Raw genomic sequence first — 14426 nt, forward strand, 5'->3', positions numbered from 1 at the left:
TTAAAAAGGAAAATCTATAATGGAAAGTACTTTTAATGTTAAGCAGTTCTCATGACTGTAACAAATTGTGTCCATCAAAAACTTACTAAACGTCAACTTCATTTAATCCTTCATTTGTTTAAAAAAAAAAAAAGAGGACATACTTCAAATGGCACTAAATGAAGCCTAATTCATTTATATCATTTTTTACAAAACCAGTTAACTTTAAGCCAAACAATTTCAATGATGATAAATGCATTTCATTATTTATTTAGATGTTTAAGCTCTCGCACTAGATTTTTACAAGCTGGTGAACACTGACAAATTATGTCTCCCACAGAACTACAACCACACATTCCCAGACAGTATAAATATATGGTTGAACTAACATTAATACACATCACCATTTATCAATTACATAATAAAACAAATTATCAAGTATCCAAATATTAAGTTACACAGCTCAAAAGGCATATAAAATATTAGATGTCTGCTCAATTCATTAGCAGAAACCCACTTTTTTTTTTTTGCAAGAGAGGTTGGGAAGAGAAGAAAAAAAATCACACTTCAAACAAAAATATGTTGATAAACTTCAGATAAGAAAAAAAATTACAAGAATTTCAGAAATTTTATGATTAAGAATTGTTTTAGCTACAATAACAAAGCATCTCTACCTTTTAAAAAAATATTTACTAAATAAAAGAGCATATTCTACATGTTCTGCACAAGACAAAGGCAACATTTTACTAAAAATACATAATAGCCCCCTCCCGTTCTTTTTTCAGGCCCTCCCTGTAAGTTGCACTCCAAAGTGCAAACATTAAAATTAACTGTAAGGCTTTTTTGTCTGGAGACATTAAAGACATGTGCTTCTGTACAACGTAGATTTTCAAAATGGAGGTTTTCCATAACAGCACAAAATGAAATTTGTAGAAAGACATGAAATAATCATTGTAAGACTTGGTTTAAAAAAGAAAAAGAAAAAGAAGTTGAGCAAACCTGATGTATACTGGTATGAATGTGGGAGATGTAAACACAAAGTGAGCAGGCAAATAACCATATAGGCCCTAATTTCTATGTTTGAAATGACTGAAGGAATAAACCACATAAGGTCCAGAGTGTTCATAGTTCCTGGGATTTTAGTTCTGTACGATACTAAAAATATACAACAAATATTGTGCTGAATATTTTGGCACCTAATCTTTCTAAATTTCTTATATATTGATAAGATTCTGGCATGGGAATAAATTTAAAGACATAAGTCAATACTGCATGATTTCAGGAAAGGTCAATTGGTACAAGTGGTAAGCACATTTTAAATGCTGTAAAGCAAGAATCTTTTGCAAAGTGTCCAAATAGGTTGATTGTAACCCAAACACAGAGGCTGCAATCCCATCAAACTTGTGGCCTGATAAAACTGCTTTCCAATACTCCTATGGAAGCTTCATTAGACTTAATCACCAAGCCAACATATTTGCTAATATGTATGACAAATTAGGTCCTGTTTCAAATTCCACTTCCAAGGCAAATGACATCAGGCACCCCTGATCTTTTATTGAATGCAACAGTTGTTTCTATGACCATTGGAGTCTTTGAAGCGCAGCCGCATTTTCGGACGATACTTCTCCAAATACAAAAGTTGCTTGCTGTTAAAAGCTCCACGCCGCTTTCTACATGAAGAAAAACAAAAGGTGAATTTACTAAAGCAAACTCCCTCCGTATTACTGTTTACTATGCTATAGACAACTACCTCTTGTGGCAATTTATCTTTTTGATTATTATGCTGTGACTTAATGCCAAATTTATGGATAGACATACATGTGTAAATGGAAAAAGGGTACTACAAAGTCCTAAATCTTAAATGTTCTGGTTATAACAGTCAAATTTATATATCCACTTATATGAGATCCACTTACATGACTATTTTAGAATCTCTGTAATCTGAGCATTTACAAGGAGTGTAAATAAGATCCTATTTCCTGGTTTTAATACTATCTTGAATGTAATGGTTAGATGTGATATGGGAGGAAAAACTGTTTTTGTAGTAATAAAACCCACTGATAATGAAGAAATGAAAAGAAAAATCATTATATACTTACTGTCTTATGAACTGTACTGCATCTTCATATTTCATTCCACCTTCAATTAATGCTAGGGCAACAAGCACTGGAGCTCTGGTAGGGTAAGAATTTTGATAAATCAATCCTGGAAAACTCAACACCTCAAACATTCATCCCTTAACCCAAAAGTACTATTATTTACCACCTTCCCTATGTAATTAATACCTTAGAGTAAATGTTGACTTCTTTTTAAAAAATTAATAAAGCATCAGCATTTTCCTACCAAACCCAGACCTTTACCTAGAACCAAAAATAAACTATGTCCTTAATTGTTACAAGTAAGTCTGAAAACTAAGACTTGAATTATTTGAGGGCAATCTTAAAAAACGTAAGGGGGTAAATCTTGATAAATGCAGATAATTTTTTCTGAATCCAAGCAAGGAATAGTATTAAAAAAAAAATTTTTTTGGGGACGCCTGGGTGGCTCAGTTGGTTGGACGACTGCCTTCGGCTCAGGTCATGATCCCAGGGTCCTGGGATCGAGTCCCACATCGGGCTCCCAGCTCCATGGGGAGTCTGCTTCTCCCTCTGACCTTCTCCTCGCTCATGCTCTCTCTCACTTCTCTCTCTCAAATAAATAAATAAAAATCTTTAAAAAAATTTTTTAAAGGTTATGAACTCCTTTTCCTAAAGATCTTCTGGAACTATTTGCTTCCTTTTTTGTTTATTATCAACGAGATTGTGACACAGTTGCATGCCAAACCCCCAGGGCCAATGCTCATTTTATTTTTACCCTCTAGAAAAGAACTTTTTTTTCTTGGTGGTGGGATGGAGGGCAGTAATAGTGAGTTACAAATCTGGATATGAATATTTGGGCATTACTGGGTAATGAGTTCCCAGTGAACTGGGATCTCCAGGATCAAGAACGCTATCAAAAGTACAACATATGCAACTCAAAGCACCTTAGAAATGATCCATAATTCTTTTTCCTAATGAGCCTGGACAATGATTCCAATATCATTGATATCACTGATATAAGCTAGCACAATTAATTCTGTACGTAATTATGCCCACAGAGACAAGTATAATTTACAACTACAGCATTTGTTAGCTCCAGCTGTACTGGAAGATATTATTCTATTACATTCACCTACTTTTTTTCTTTTCTTTTTTTTTTTTTTAAAGATTTTATTTATTTGACAGACAGAGATCACAAGTTAGGCAGAGAGGCAGGCAGAGAGAGAGGGGGAAACAGGCTCCTTGCTGAGCAGAGAGCCCGATGTGGGGCTCAATCCCAGGACCCTGAGATCATGACCGGAGCTGAAGGCAGAGGCCTTACCCATTGAGCCACCCAGGTGCCCCTACATTCACCTACTTTTAAACTTAGTTTAATATGTAACCTAACAAAGCAAATTGACTCACAAAGTGGTAACTGAATCTTTCTTGGACTCAAAATCAAAATCATTTTTACTAGAATGAAGACGAATAACATTAAATGGATTTAAAAAATTCTCTTACCTCCCAAGGCCTGCAACACAATGAACAGCAATACAACAACCAGGTTCTTCACGAAACTTAATTTTTACAAGACTTAACCAGTCATCAACAATCTGGTTAGATGGTGGTGCGCCATCATCAAAAGGCCAATCCTAAGTCAAAAGAATAAGCGTTTTAGATTTTTTAGCATAAATGCCAACTAATAATTCTAAGTTTCTAACACTCAAGCATTTTAATATGCTTAAACATGTCTTTTATGAAACCCCACTGTCAATGAAATGCAAATAAATGCTGAATCTTTATAAAGATCTCATTACTTCAAAGCTTTGCTTAACTTTCATATTTAGAAATTAAGATGCTGTATACTTTCGTAATAACTTAAAAAAAAATCAAGCTTTTTGAAGTTGGTCATTTTGTAGCACAGTATCAAACACATAGGAACTATTAAACACTTACAAGAACATGGATGCCTTCTTTCTCCACAAGAGTAGTGTCATAAGTTGCTTCACATACTCTTACTATAGTTGTAACGCCATACTTCTTAAGTTCCTGGATAACACATACATAAAAAATACGTAATGAAGTCTTTATGACCATGATACTATTGCTCACCAATTGCTGAAAAGGTATTGCTAGTTAACAGAAAATCACGGAACAAATGGTATAACTTATGTATGTTTAACAGGAAAGTAAATCTTGTTTTCATTCATTCATTCCACACCACCCACATTTACAACTCAACTCTGGGAAGTGAAATCCTGTTTTAAATGACAACACTAGCATAGGACAAAAGGAGAATATTAAACATCACATATTTTTAATAAATTTAGTTAAAAAAAGATCATGTGGCCCTTCATACATGGAAGGTGTTTATAGTATTGGCAACACCAGCTGGATGGAGATGAAGAACAAGAGGAGAGAAGCAATTCAGAGACAAAGGTAAATAGAACCCAAAGGAATCACTCATGACTACAAGTAATCTGACTTGACTTGATTACATTAACTCCTTAAACTTTTGCTCACTGGCAGTACACACTGTAATTTAGAACCTTAAAAGTATATCCAAAGACTCTAAAATCCTATAAGTACAGTGTAAAAAACCTCACACTATTTAAAACTACAAGCTTTAAGACTCATAATCTTATTACTAATTATAATTAGTAGCTAAAAATTGGCTTCTAAGCATTAAATAGGGTCCAAGACATTAACTAACTTTGGTTACAGTATTAGTCATTAGACTAAGCAGATATATGAACTATCTTTAAGTGGCAGCCTCCCTTCTATAAATTTCTTGTGAGAATCATACTGTTATACCGCCCTCATATAGATTTAAATAAGCAAACTGTGAGGCATGAACAACTAGATGATCTTATAAATGCAAACTAATTCAAGTACATGCTCTTTCTGAAATGTACAAAATAATTTTCCTGTAACCTAAAGAAGAAACTGTTATTTCATTTCTGGAAACTGAACGGCAGACATACCAACCAAAATTTCTCTAAACCACCTATTTATTTTGATTGATAAAAAGCCCCACCATTAAACTGCAATCAGTTTAAGACATTAGAAAGTATCAAACCTTACCTCTATAAATTTGTTTAAGGTCGCATTGGTTGGATTGTGTGTAATAAGAAATCTCATGTTCTTGTATGTGACTTCCACAGGAGCTGGGCGGTTCATTCGAGCCATGTTAATTTAGTTAAAAACACTCAATAGGGTTATGAAAGAATTTTAAAAATTGAATACAGAAATGACGCAAAGAAACTGAGTCTACTTCAATATACTCCACTTGAAATTCTCAGTGCTTTGAGTATGAAGTTGGGAGTAATGGGAAATGAAATGAACCTCCTAACAAGAAGCAGCAATTCTTCAATCCAGTAATACTGAGGCAATAGAAAGGAAGTGCACTGAGGTTTACCCCATCCAGGTCAGAACTCTTGTAAAATGCTCTGTGGATTTCAATTCAACACTTCTGTGTCCAGGTTAACCACTCTTTATGGGGGCTTCTTGGTGGAGTAGTAATGAATTTCTACAGTTCACTTGTCTGCATAGAGGTCGTGCTGTGCCTGGCAGTAATCTCCACTGCCCTTCAGAAACTCCATAAATGTGTGACCAAGAACACCACAGAACTGCTGTTTAAAAGAAAAAAAGAGAGAGAAGAAAAAAGTTGTTTTCCAATTCAAAGGAACATATTATGGTTTTGTAGTATTTAAGTGCACGACTATCCTTTCAAATTTGGGCCCAAGCCACCTTTTAAACTTTTATTTAAACCACAAAAATAACAGGGGTGATTACAATTTAAATAAAAAACCATAAAACAAGCATTCACAAGTAGATTACTTTAGATTGAAATTACTGACCTAATACAGAGACCCCTCAAAGAACACCACTGCTACATTTTGACAATATCACTTACACATACACTCCCATTTTATTTTAAATAGTTGGTGGCTTTACAATGTTATAAAACTTACAACTCTTTATATTGTTTTTCCACCTAATAAAGTATTTTTACATATTGTAAACTTCATGAAAACTCTGGAAGCTGTTAGTCCTTGCATAATTTACTTACTCCTCTAAAAACTCAATATGTTCTTTTAAAAAAATTATTTTAAAAATAATCTTTACATCCCTAAGATTGAGTCACAGGCTCTACCAACTGAGCCAGCCAGGCGCCCTTCAACCAATGTTCTTAAGGGAAAGAAAAGAAACTGGTTTTCAAAATGCTTCCACATGCACTATCTTTTGATCCAACAACCTATCAATTTACAATTCTTTTTTAACAGATTTTCCTTATCTGAGTCTCTGGAAGTTAATCAACTTGTTATATGAAATACAAGAATGAACATTCATAAAGTAGGAAAAAAAAAAGACTGTGAGTGCTAAGTAGTAAAGAGAGGAATAAGAAAAACTGATAGGTTAACAAGAGTACCAAGTGCCAGTCACTGCCCCCAAACACTTTCTATGTATTCTCAAGGGAAAATTACCAAATAAAATCTTTTAACCAAAGATTCCCCCCAGTTTATATTTAAGCATTTCAAAAGCTTAAAATTAAATTCAAACTATCTGTTATTTCCATTTTGCACCTTTAAATAGCATTTTGAACCATACTAGTTATAGTTTCTAGAAAAATTTTGCTACATTTTGAAGAATTCATATGGAGATCTAGCAGATCAGTGAAAAACAGCAAGTCAAAACCCTAGTTCATTTTTCTGTCAAAACAAAGGAACTAGCCTCAGGAGTCCCAGAAGAAAGAGGACTTTCATTATTCCAAATCTGTTCAAAGGAACCCTCAGAGAGTATTCCTTCATGTATTTGCTACCTGGGTTAAAACATTAGTGACTACCATTAAGTAAGCTTGGCTCTACTACAGTGAACACACACAGCAGTAATCTGGAAAATAATTTCAGTTATACTTTTGCCTCAAATCCTAAATATTACTTTCTTAGAATAAAAAAAGTGAATTCTGGCAGCTTTTCCATGATATACAATGAATTAAAGAAGTCCTTTGTAAAGCTGTTAAGTGCAATGACTCGTGGCTTAGTATTCTGATTTCCAGATACCATCTTTTTTCAATTGAAAGCACATGTATGAAAAAGACAGCATTTCACAATACAACTTCCACATTTAACAGCTAAAATTCGCGTTACAGCTGAGTTTGGCCGTATCTCTTCATATAAGCAGGTTCATCAGGAAGCAGAGAAAGCAACAGAAATAATTCACTTAGTGGAGCCATCCAGTGGCTGGGGGGGAACTTTCACCAAAAGAGCAGTGACCACAACTACTTAACACCTGTTCCGCCCAATACATTCCCTCACTACCAATTTCCTTGCCAAGGAAAAACTATCCACAATAGGCAGCTCGGAAATACCAAGGCGTTTCTTCCCCTTCCCACCTATCATTCTATATAATCACCGTAATATACACCGGGCGTGGGTGGGAGGGAAGTCTGGGCAAAGCAATTTCTGCGCAGAAGCTTAAATTCGTCAGATTGCAGAGTCAGAGCAATTAATCCGTATAACCACTCTGTCCAATAGGTCGTTGAAAAGTTTGTTCCAGATCTACTATATCTTAAGTAATGTATTTGGTATATAGCATACGTAAAATGCTGCTTTACTCTTGGGAATGACCTAGTTTTTTGGTCTTCAACTGATTTACTGCCGTCAAACGAAATTCATATAAAAAGAGAAACAGGAAGAATTGCCTCAGAATCTGGATCCCAAGCAGGTAGACGGTTCCAACTACAGTGCAAATAACAACTTAATACTCTTGGAATCGTAGGCGGCTTCCACGGACAGAAGATAAACCTCAGAATTCTGGCTCTGGCTGGCTACTGTTGCCACAAGCCAAAAGCAGGCAACAACACATTACACCAAGGATTTCAGGAACAGTTCTAAATAGTCCCCGATTAAAAGGCGCCATCCAGGGCCCCAAAGATTGGCAGGGAAAGTGCAGACTGGTGCCCGGTCGTGGACTCTTTCGCTTCAGTGCAACAGTAGTCCTGGCAGTTTCCAAGGTGCTCAGACCCAGACCATTTCTCCACCGACCTGCCCCTGAGAAAGGACAAGACTCGACTTGTTCCCATTATCCAGAGCCCCAAGTGGGGCGTTAAATCCGGAACAGCTCGAATTACCAGGTGGAGACTGAGGGCGTAGGGCGGGGCAGGGAGTCGACCTCCTCACCTAGCAGAGCCTCGCTCTAGCCCCCGCCAAGCCTGTAGCTCGCGTAAAGCCCCAGAGGGCCGCAGTTCCGCGCACGCGGCGGTGCGCGCCGGGGCCCGCCCGCGGCGCCCCCTCTCCGCAATCACGGGTTCGCGCCGCGCCTTCAGTCAGGCGCGGACGCCGAGGCCATTTTGTCTGAGGCGCCGGTCCGGGCCGCGGAGCACAGGGGTGGCTGCACCAGGTTCCTGTCCCGCGCTGGCCCCCGAGCCCGGAGACCTCTCGGCCGAGACCGTTATCAGCCTCGCCGGCCCCGGTTCGGTGGCGACCCCGCCGCCGCGCCCTCCCCGTATCTGGCTCCGCAGTGACACGCGCAGCCCTTGCCCCACCCCGGGCCACGTCTCCCGCTTCCCAGGCGGGCCGCTCTCTTTCGGCCAAACAAAGGGGCCTCGGGACGCCGCGGAGCCCGCCGGGCCCGGACAGGCGCGCCAGACCGGAGGGCCAAGGGCGGAGGCGGCGGTCACAAAGCGGCTTTTGTGCCGCCCCGCCCGGCCTGCTGCGGTGGCCGAAACCGCCCCCACCCGCCGCTCAGGCCCGGCCGCAGTGCCCCCGCCGCCCCCCGGCTCGGCAGGGATGAGGAAGCCGGTGCCTCCGGCATTCAACCGCCAACCCGCAACCCTGTGGACCCCAGCGTCCGGGCCCCCGCAGCCAGTCCCACCGTCCGGCCACGGGGTCGTAGTCCGGCCCGCTCCAGGCAGGGACCCACCGGAACTGCGTGCCGGGGCGGTGGGGAGCGGACGCCGGGCTCGGAACAAAGGCGACGGTGGGGATGGGGGGGCCGGTCGTGGAGCCCCGGCCCCAGAGGCGGCGGAGCGACGGATACTCACAGGAATATGTTTACTCATTGAAGATTGTGGCCTAATCATACAGCCGGTCCCGAGGCGGCGGCGACACAGGCGGCGGCGGTGGCGGCGGCTGCAGGGCAGGGGGTACCGGTGGTCGTCGCGGGGCGGCGGCGGCTTTGCAGGCAGCGGTGGGGGCACCAGACTCTACCATGCAGTGAGCGGCTCCGAGAAGAGCGCGTAGCCCAGCCGGCCCGCAGGAGAGGGAGCCAATACACGCGGCGAGGCGCCCTTGCGTCACAAGCCCTCCCTTTTATAGCCGGTGCGACGTGCGAACTCCCCGCCACCAATCGCGGCCCGGGCCTCCGGCAGCTCGCCGACGAGCGGGGGCGGAGGCCCACCCCCCTCCCGCGGACGTCACCGCGCGGCGGCCGCTGCCGGTGTGAACCGGTTGATGAATGGCGAAGTGCTGGAGTCGTAGCATCTCCCGGGCGGGGGAGGGAAGGGGACGTGGAGGGACTCGGGGGCCGACCGAGCCTGGGGTAGGAAAGGGTGGGAGCGGGAGAAGATTGCAGTGTGTTGACTGGAAGGAATCACACCGGAAACCCTGGCTCTCATAGTTCAAGCCGGCGAGGAGTGCGCATATGTCACATGGGGAGCTTTGAAGTTGCCTCAACTTAAAATGCAATCCCTTTAGGGCCAGAACCGTGCCTCAGTCCCGACCCTACTTTATTCTGCCTTAAGTTAAACCACAGTCCTCTTTGCCAGCGATTTACCTGGGCACCTGCGCCACTACGATCTGATCTCCGTCATCAAACGATATTTACGTCGCACGACCGCTGTACTCGGTGACTCAACACCTTGAATGCCACGGCCCTAGGCTCGGACAAGGTGAATACTTGTAGCCGAGGGCCCTTCCAAGCGGGGAGAAACTTTGCAAACTTCTGCTATGGGAGATTGGGAGAGTACCGCGGGAGGCAGATAAAGCTCCAATGCTCCCTAATCTTTTTTTGGTCACGCCTCCATACTATGTACGCGGGCAACTGCAGTTGGCTCAGTTGTGGCATTTCGAAATCACATGCATCCTTTGTACTGCTGTTCACTTGATGTGTTGTCACAGATAATGAAAGGTTAGTCACTGCTAAAGGAAGCGTTTTAAAAATTAAGAATCTTTGGTTATGTCAAGGACTGCTGTAATTCTTTGCGTCAAAGCTAAAGCTTTTTTTTTTTTTTTTTCATTTTCAGTTCTGTTGCTCCACTGTTTTCATAATTTAGGCCCTTAAGAAGTAAAGCCTTGTCATAATTGTTTTGTGCTACACAAAGGCAACTTTGTCACTTGTAATCTGCAAACCCTTTTTTCTCTGCTATATGGAAGGCCTAAACAGGACTTTTACCTGCTTTGAAGAACTGGGTTTTCTACTAACACTGAGGCCTTTTGTTTGCTATTTTCACTGACCAGTAGATTGGAGACGGCTTTAGGGATCAAATTTTGTTCTCAGTCAGCGTACTGCAGCATTTCAGGATTTATTAGTACTTCTATTTAGAGGGCTTGGGTAGTTATTCAACATTCTTATATGCTCTGTAAACAAAATAGCACTTTTGAAAAAAGGAACTGGGTCAGGCTTTTACAGAAGTAAAAGTAAAATCTTCATTTTAAAGAAATTACTCATTTAAGAAACTTTTGAATCTATCTAAATGAAGAAAAACTAAAGAGCTTGAGAAACATAATGTCCTTTTACAAATAAACTTTAAAAGGTACAAATATTTTAAAGTGTTATGTCAAAAAAATATTTTCAAAAAATCTTGTTGTGGGAGGGACCTTCCTAAGTAGGTCAGGGAACTCATCACAAAGAAAAAAGATAGATTTCATTATATAAAAAACTTCTATATGATGAAAACTTTTGATAAAGTTAAAATATTGATGGCACACCAGGAGAAAATATTAACAGTGTGTAATGGGCAGAATTAACTTCATAATAAACAAAAAGCTTGACCAACATATACAATAGCTAAAAAACATTCAATCAGCTACTCTCACTCCAAAAGTTGGTCAGCAAACAGTGATGGTACTTGGAGTGGTGAAGTTTTTCATGTAATGACTTTTTAAAAAATGAATTTGCTTGGATGAGATATAAATTCAACAAATGGTAAGCAGAGCCAAATCAGTATTAGCCAGTTTTCTTGTAGAACTTGTGATACAAGTTGTGAGACTTGTGATGCACACATCTTGTAATTACCACAAGTAGTGCTGACATGAAGTATCCAGTCAGCTATGCTCATCAAGCTCTAAAAGCTGGGCTCAAACTTGCAAGTGCATTAATCAGCTTACAGAAGTCTTAGCCTCTCAGATGAGGTACCACTTTCTTATACTTTGAAAAGGACATAGTTCAAGGATGGAAAACTAGAGAAAGGTTTTGGTATTGAGGAAGGATGCACTTTAAACAAGATATAAATATGGTCTTGCTGACCAGCTTGCCAAATTCTCTCAGAGTAGCCCTCGGCTCGTCACTCTGGCAGCTGCCATGTTTGTATGTGACCTGTGCCATGGTGGTTCACTGCAGTACTGAGGGTGTCTGGTCTACTGAGCCCAGTAGTTTAAAGGTATTGATTCTTAGAGAACAGTAGTCAATCCCAATATGGGTCAGGAGACTCCTGTGGTCTGAAGACCTAACCTCCACAGATTTGCATTTGGAACATCAGCACACTTATTAGCAGAAGGTCTCCAGCCTGAGCCAACATGCTTGCAAATAGTGGTCCAGACATTCAGAGGTAAGAAAACCCAGTCCCCAAAGCCAATGCTTACTCTAAGCTCCAGAAAAAGCCCTGAGATGGAAGACTTCTTCTCCTACTGAACAAGATGCCCAGCTATAAGTTACTTTTCTCAGCAAAACATGTCCTTGAGCTCATCATGGTGAGCAGGACTTTTTATCAGCATATTCAAAATGCAAAATCTAACAGTTGGGTGATAAAAATGACTATTAAGACAATTATGAGGAAGATCCTTATGGAAGATGAAACACTGCAGAAGACAACAAATCGTAAATTCTGGTAAGCATGAACAGAGAAATCCTTACAATGGTGGTAGATCTAGTAAACGTGAAATGATTCCAGTTATAGCAGTCATATGAGAAGAATGGAGGATTTTATCCCTTTCAATCTCCTCACATTGAGACTACAGAATGATGATTTGGGGCTATGAGGAAGTCTGATTAAAAGAACACTTAATATAGTATGTATATTACCATTGCAATGATAGAAAGATCGAATGTGACAATACTAGCCCAGAAACAAACAGTAAACTGCAAAGTATAATAATATGCCAGCTGTACTTAGTAGAGGCAAATACCCCAGTGGGTGTCTGGATACCAGTGCAGAGGGCAATATTAAGTGTTCCCTGAAAATTCAGGGGGCACAAACACAGTCCCTATCAATATTGTAAAAGTTTATTTTCCTTTTGCTGTTATAGAATAGCCTATTTTATTTTATATCTAAAATTAATATTTTTGTGTGGTTGTAAAAAATGTTAAAAAATGTAGAGCTCATTCACATTTCTGTGAACATACAACTGTCAGCACAAATGCTTAAAACTAATGCTCTATGTTAAAAAGTTTTCATCCCTTAAGACATTAATTTAAAGTTTTATGAAGTCTTTTTTTGTATCTACATATTTCTGTGTACTTATTTTATTGAGATATAAATGACATACATCATATTAATTTCAGGTGTTCAAGCTAATAATTCAATATTTGTATATATTGTGAGATAATTTGCATAATAAGTCTAGCTAACGTCCGCCCCCATACATAGTTACAATTTTTTTTCTTGTGATGGGGATATCAAGTCTCCTTAATTAGTTTGATGAATAATGAAACCAAACCCAGTGCTACATCATCATTTCTGTGGGAATTTTAAACACAGAGATCTCTAACAATTAAGCTTGTCACAACAGGCTTTCAAGGACAAAGTCCATAGACCAATAGGTATACTTGGGCTGTTGTTGTGTTTTGTATATGTCCGACATAGGAACTGCCAGTTACTGACCCAAGGGGGTGTTAAACATGTAGATATCTTAGATAAATGAATCATGCTAGATCAGAAATCAAAATTTTATTAAGTCATCAAACCCAATCACTAGAAGTAATGTTTTCTTAGTAAAATTAAGGCAATTTTCAAACAACTTTAACAAATTGTCTGTTAAAAAAGATAATTCTCTCCAGTTAATCTCTAGAGTGTCCATTTTCTGTCTCTTTACTTTTCATGACTAATTTTAGTCCACTTAAATATAAACCTGGAAATTGCTTAGGGAAGTCTTCAAATCAGAGGAAATTGTATTTTCACCTTAGAAATCCTGCCACTTAACGTAGTATTTACTTCTGTGGTGGTTCAGCCTGCACATTACAGTGTGATAGATTAGTCAAAAGAATATTTCTATTTGCATGTTGAACTGTTTCCTTGGGACACTGCATAAAAGACTTACTATGAACCTATAATACTTCATAACATTATCATAGCATGCCATTATTTTGACTGATTCACATACTGTTACCAGGAGGAATTTAAGAAAATTCTTATTTTTAGTGAGCTTCAAAAAATTTCTTTTGCTGTTCTAAAGTCTGAATGAAAGTGATTTGGGAATTGGAAATCAGTTTCCATGTAATTGTTTAGAACATATTGAATTATGCCACAGTCTGGAGTGAGTAAAAAATTGCTTAGGAAAGGAGAATTTAATCTGGCCAGAGAAAGGGAATGGGGTATAAATAAAATTTAAAGGTTGGTTATGCATGCTATGACAAAGCTGTCACTTGACAGGTTTAATTTACAGAGTTGGCATTTAGGCTGCAGATAATCCAGACAGACACTGACCTAAGCAGCATTACTGGGGTTAGTCTTACATAAGGAGAAATGTTCTTGAACAGTTTCCGGCAAACATAACATTTATTTAACTAAAAGCTTAAGTAGTCATACTTTCTTCCTCTACTCTAAAAAATTTAAAATTTAAAATTTTTTTAAAATTTATTTATTTGACACTCAGAGATCACAAGTAGGCAGAGAGGCAGGCAGAGAGAGAGGAGGAAGCAGGAGCACGATGCAGGGGTCGATCCCTGGGATCATGACCTGAGCCAAAGGCAGAGGCTTTAACCCCCTGAGCCACTCAGGGCGCCCACCTAACACAATTTTTTAAAAAACTGGGCATGTTGGACAAACATTACTATCTTAGTGCATTTTTCATTGGAAGATACTGAATGAGTGAAAAAAGTAAAATAAGTCCTAGAAAAATGAATACCATATGATTTCACTTATATGTGGAATCTATAAAACAAATGAACAAACAAAAGCAGAGGCAGACCCATAAATACAAAGAATAGACCAGTGGTTGCAAGAGGGGAGTA

At 39.7% G+C, this 14426-nt stretch overlaps 1 protein-coding gene across 3 annotated transcripts; it reads right to left on the reverse strand.

The window, feature by feature from the left end:
- Nucleotides 1-223: 223 nt before the first annotated feature.
- On the reverse strand, nucleotides 224-9227 carry PTP4A1 (protein tyrosine phosphatase 4A1). Of its 3 annotated transcripts, none has more exons than XM_047733653.1 (6): nucleotides 9082-9227; nucleotides 5121-5668; nucleotides 3993-4085; nucleotides 3558-3688; nucleotides 2079-2153; nucleotides 224-1649 (listed from the first exon to the last, which is right to left on the reverse strand). In XM_047733653.1, exons 2-6 carry the CDS (start codon nucleotides 5223-5225, stop codon nucleotides 1532-1534), a joined length of 522 nt encoding a protein of 173 aa, XP_047589609.1. In that variant the 5' UTR covers nucleotides 5226-5668; nucleotides 9082-9227; the 3' UTR covers nucleotides 224-1531. The 3 variants fall into 3 exon arrangements, with proteins under 3 accessions (XP_047589609.1, XP_047589610.1, XP_047589611.1); XM_047733654.1 differs by having other exon boundaries at nucleotides 5121-5665; nucleotides 9082-9220; XM_047733655.1 differs by lacking the exon at nucleotides 9082-9227 and adding an exon at nucleotides 7994-8012.
- Nucleotides 9228-14426: the final 5199 nt, after the last annotated feature.

The sequence above is a fragment of the Lutra lutra genome, chromosome 6 (genome assembly GCF_902655055.1).
Source record: "Lutra lutra chromosome 6, mLutLut1.2, whole genome shotgun sequence".
Lineage (NCBI taxonomy): Eukaryota > Metazoa > Chordata > Mammalia > Carnivora > Mustelidae > Lutra > Lutra lutra.

What these genes read in the sequence shown, in the direction of transcription:
- PTP4A1 (XM_047733653.1), bottom strand. Translation starts at nt 5,225, where the DNA reads ATGGCTCGAATGAACCGCCCAGCTCCTGTGGAAGTCACATACAAGAAC. An exon ending in TGTGTTGCAGGCCTTGGGAG is followed by an intron (nt 2,154 to 3,557) that starts GTAAGAGAATTT and finishes TTACCCTACCAG; the next exon opens with AGCTCCAGTGCTTGTTGCCC. An exon ending in GCAGTACAGTTCATAAGACA is followed by an intron (nt 1,650 to 2,078) that starts GTAAGTATATAA and finishes TTCTTCATGTAG; the next exon opens with AAAGCGGCGTGGAGCTTTTA.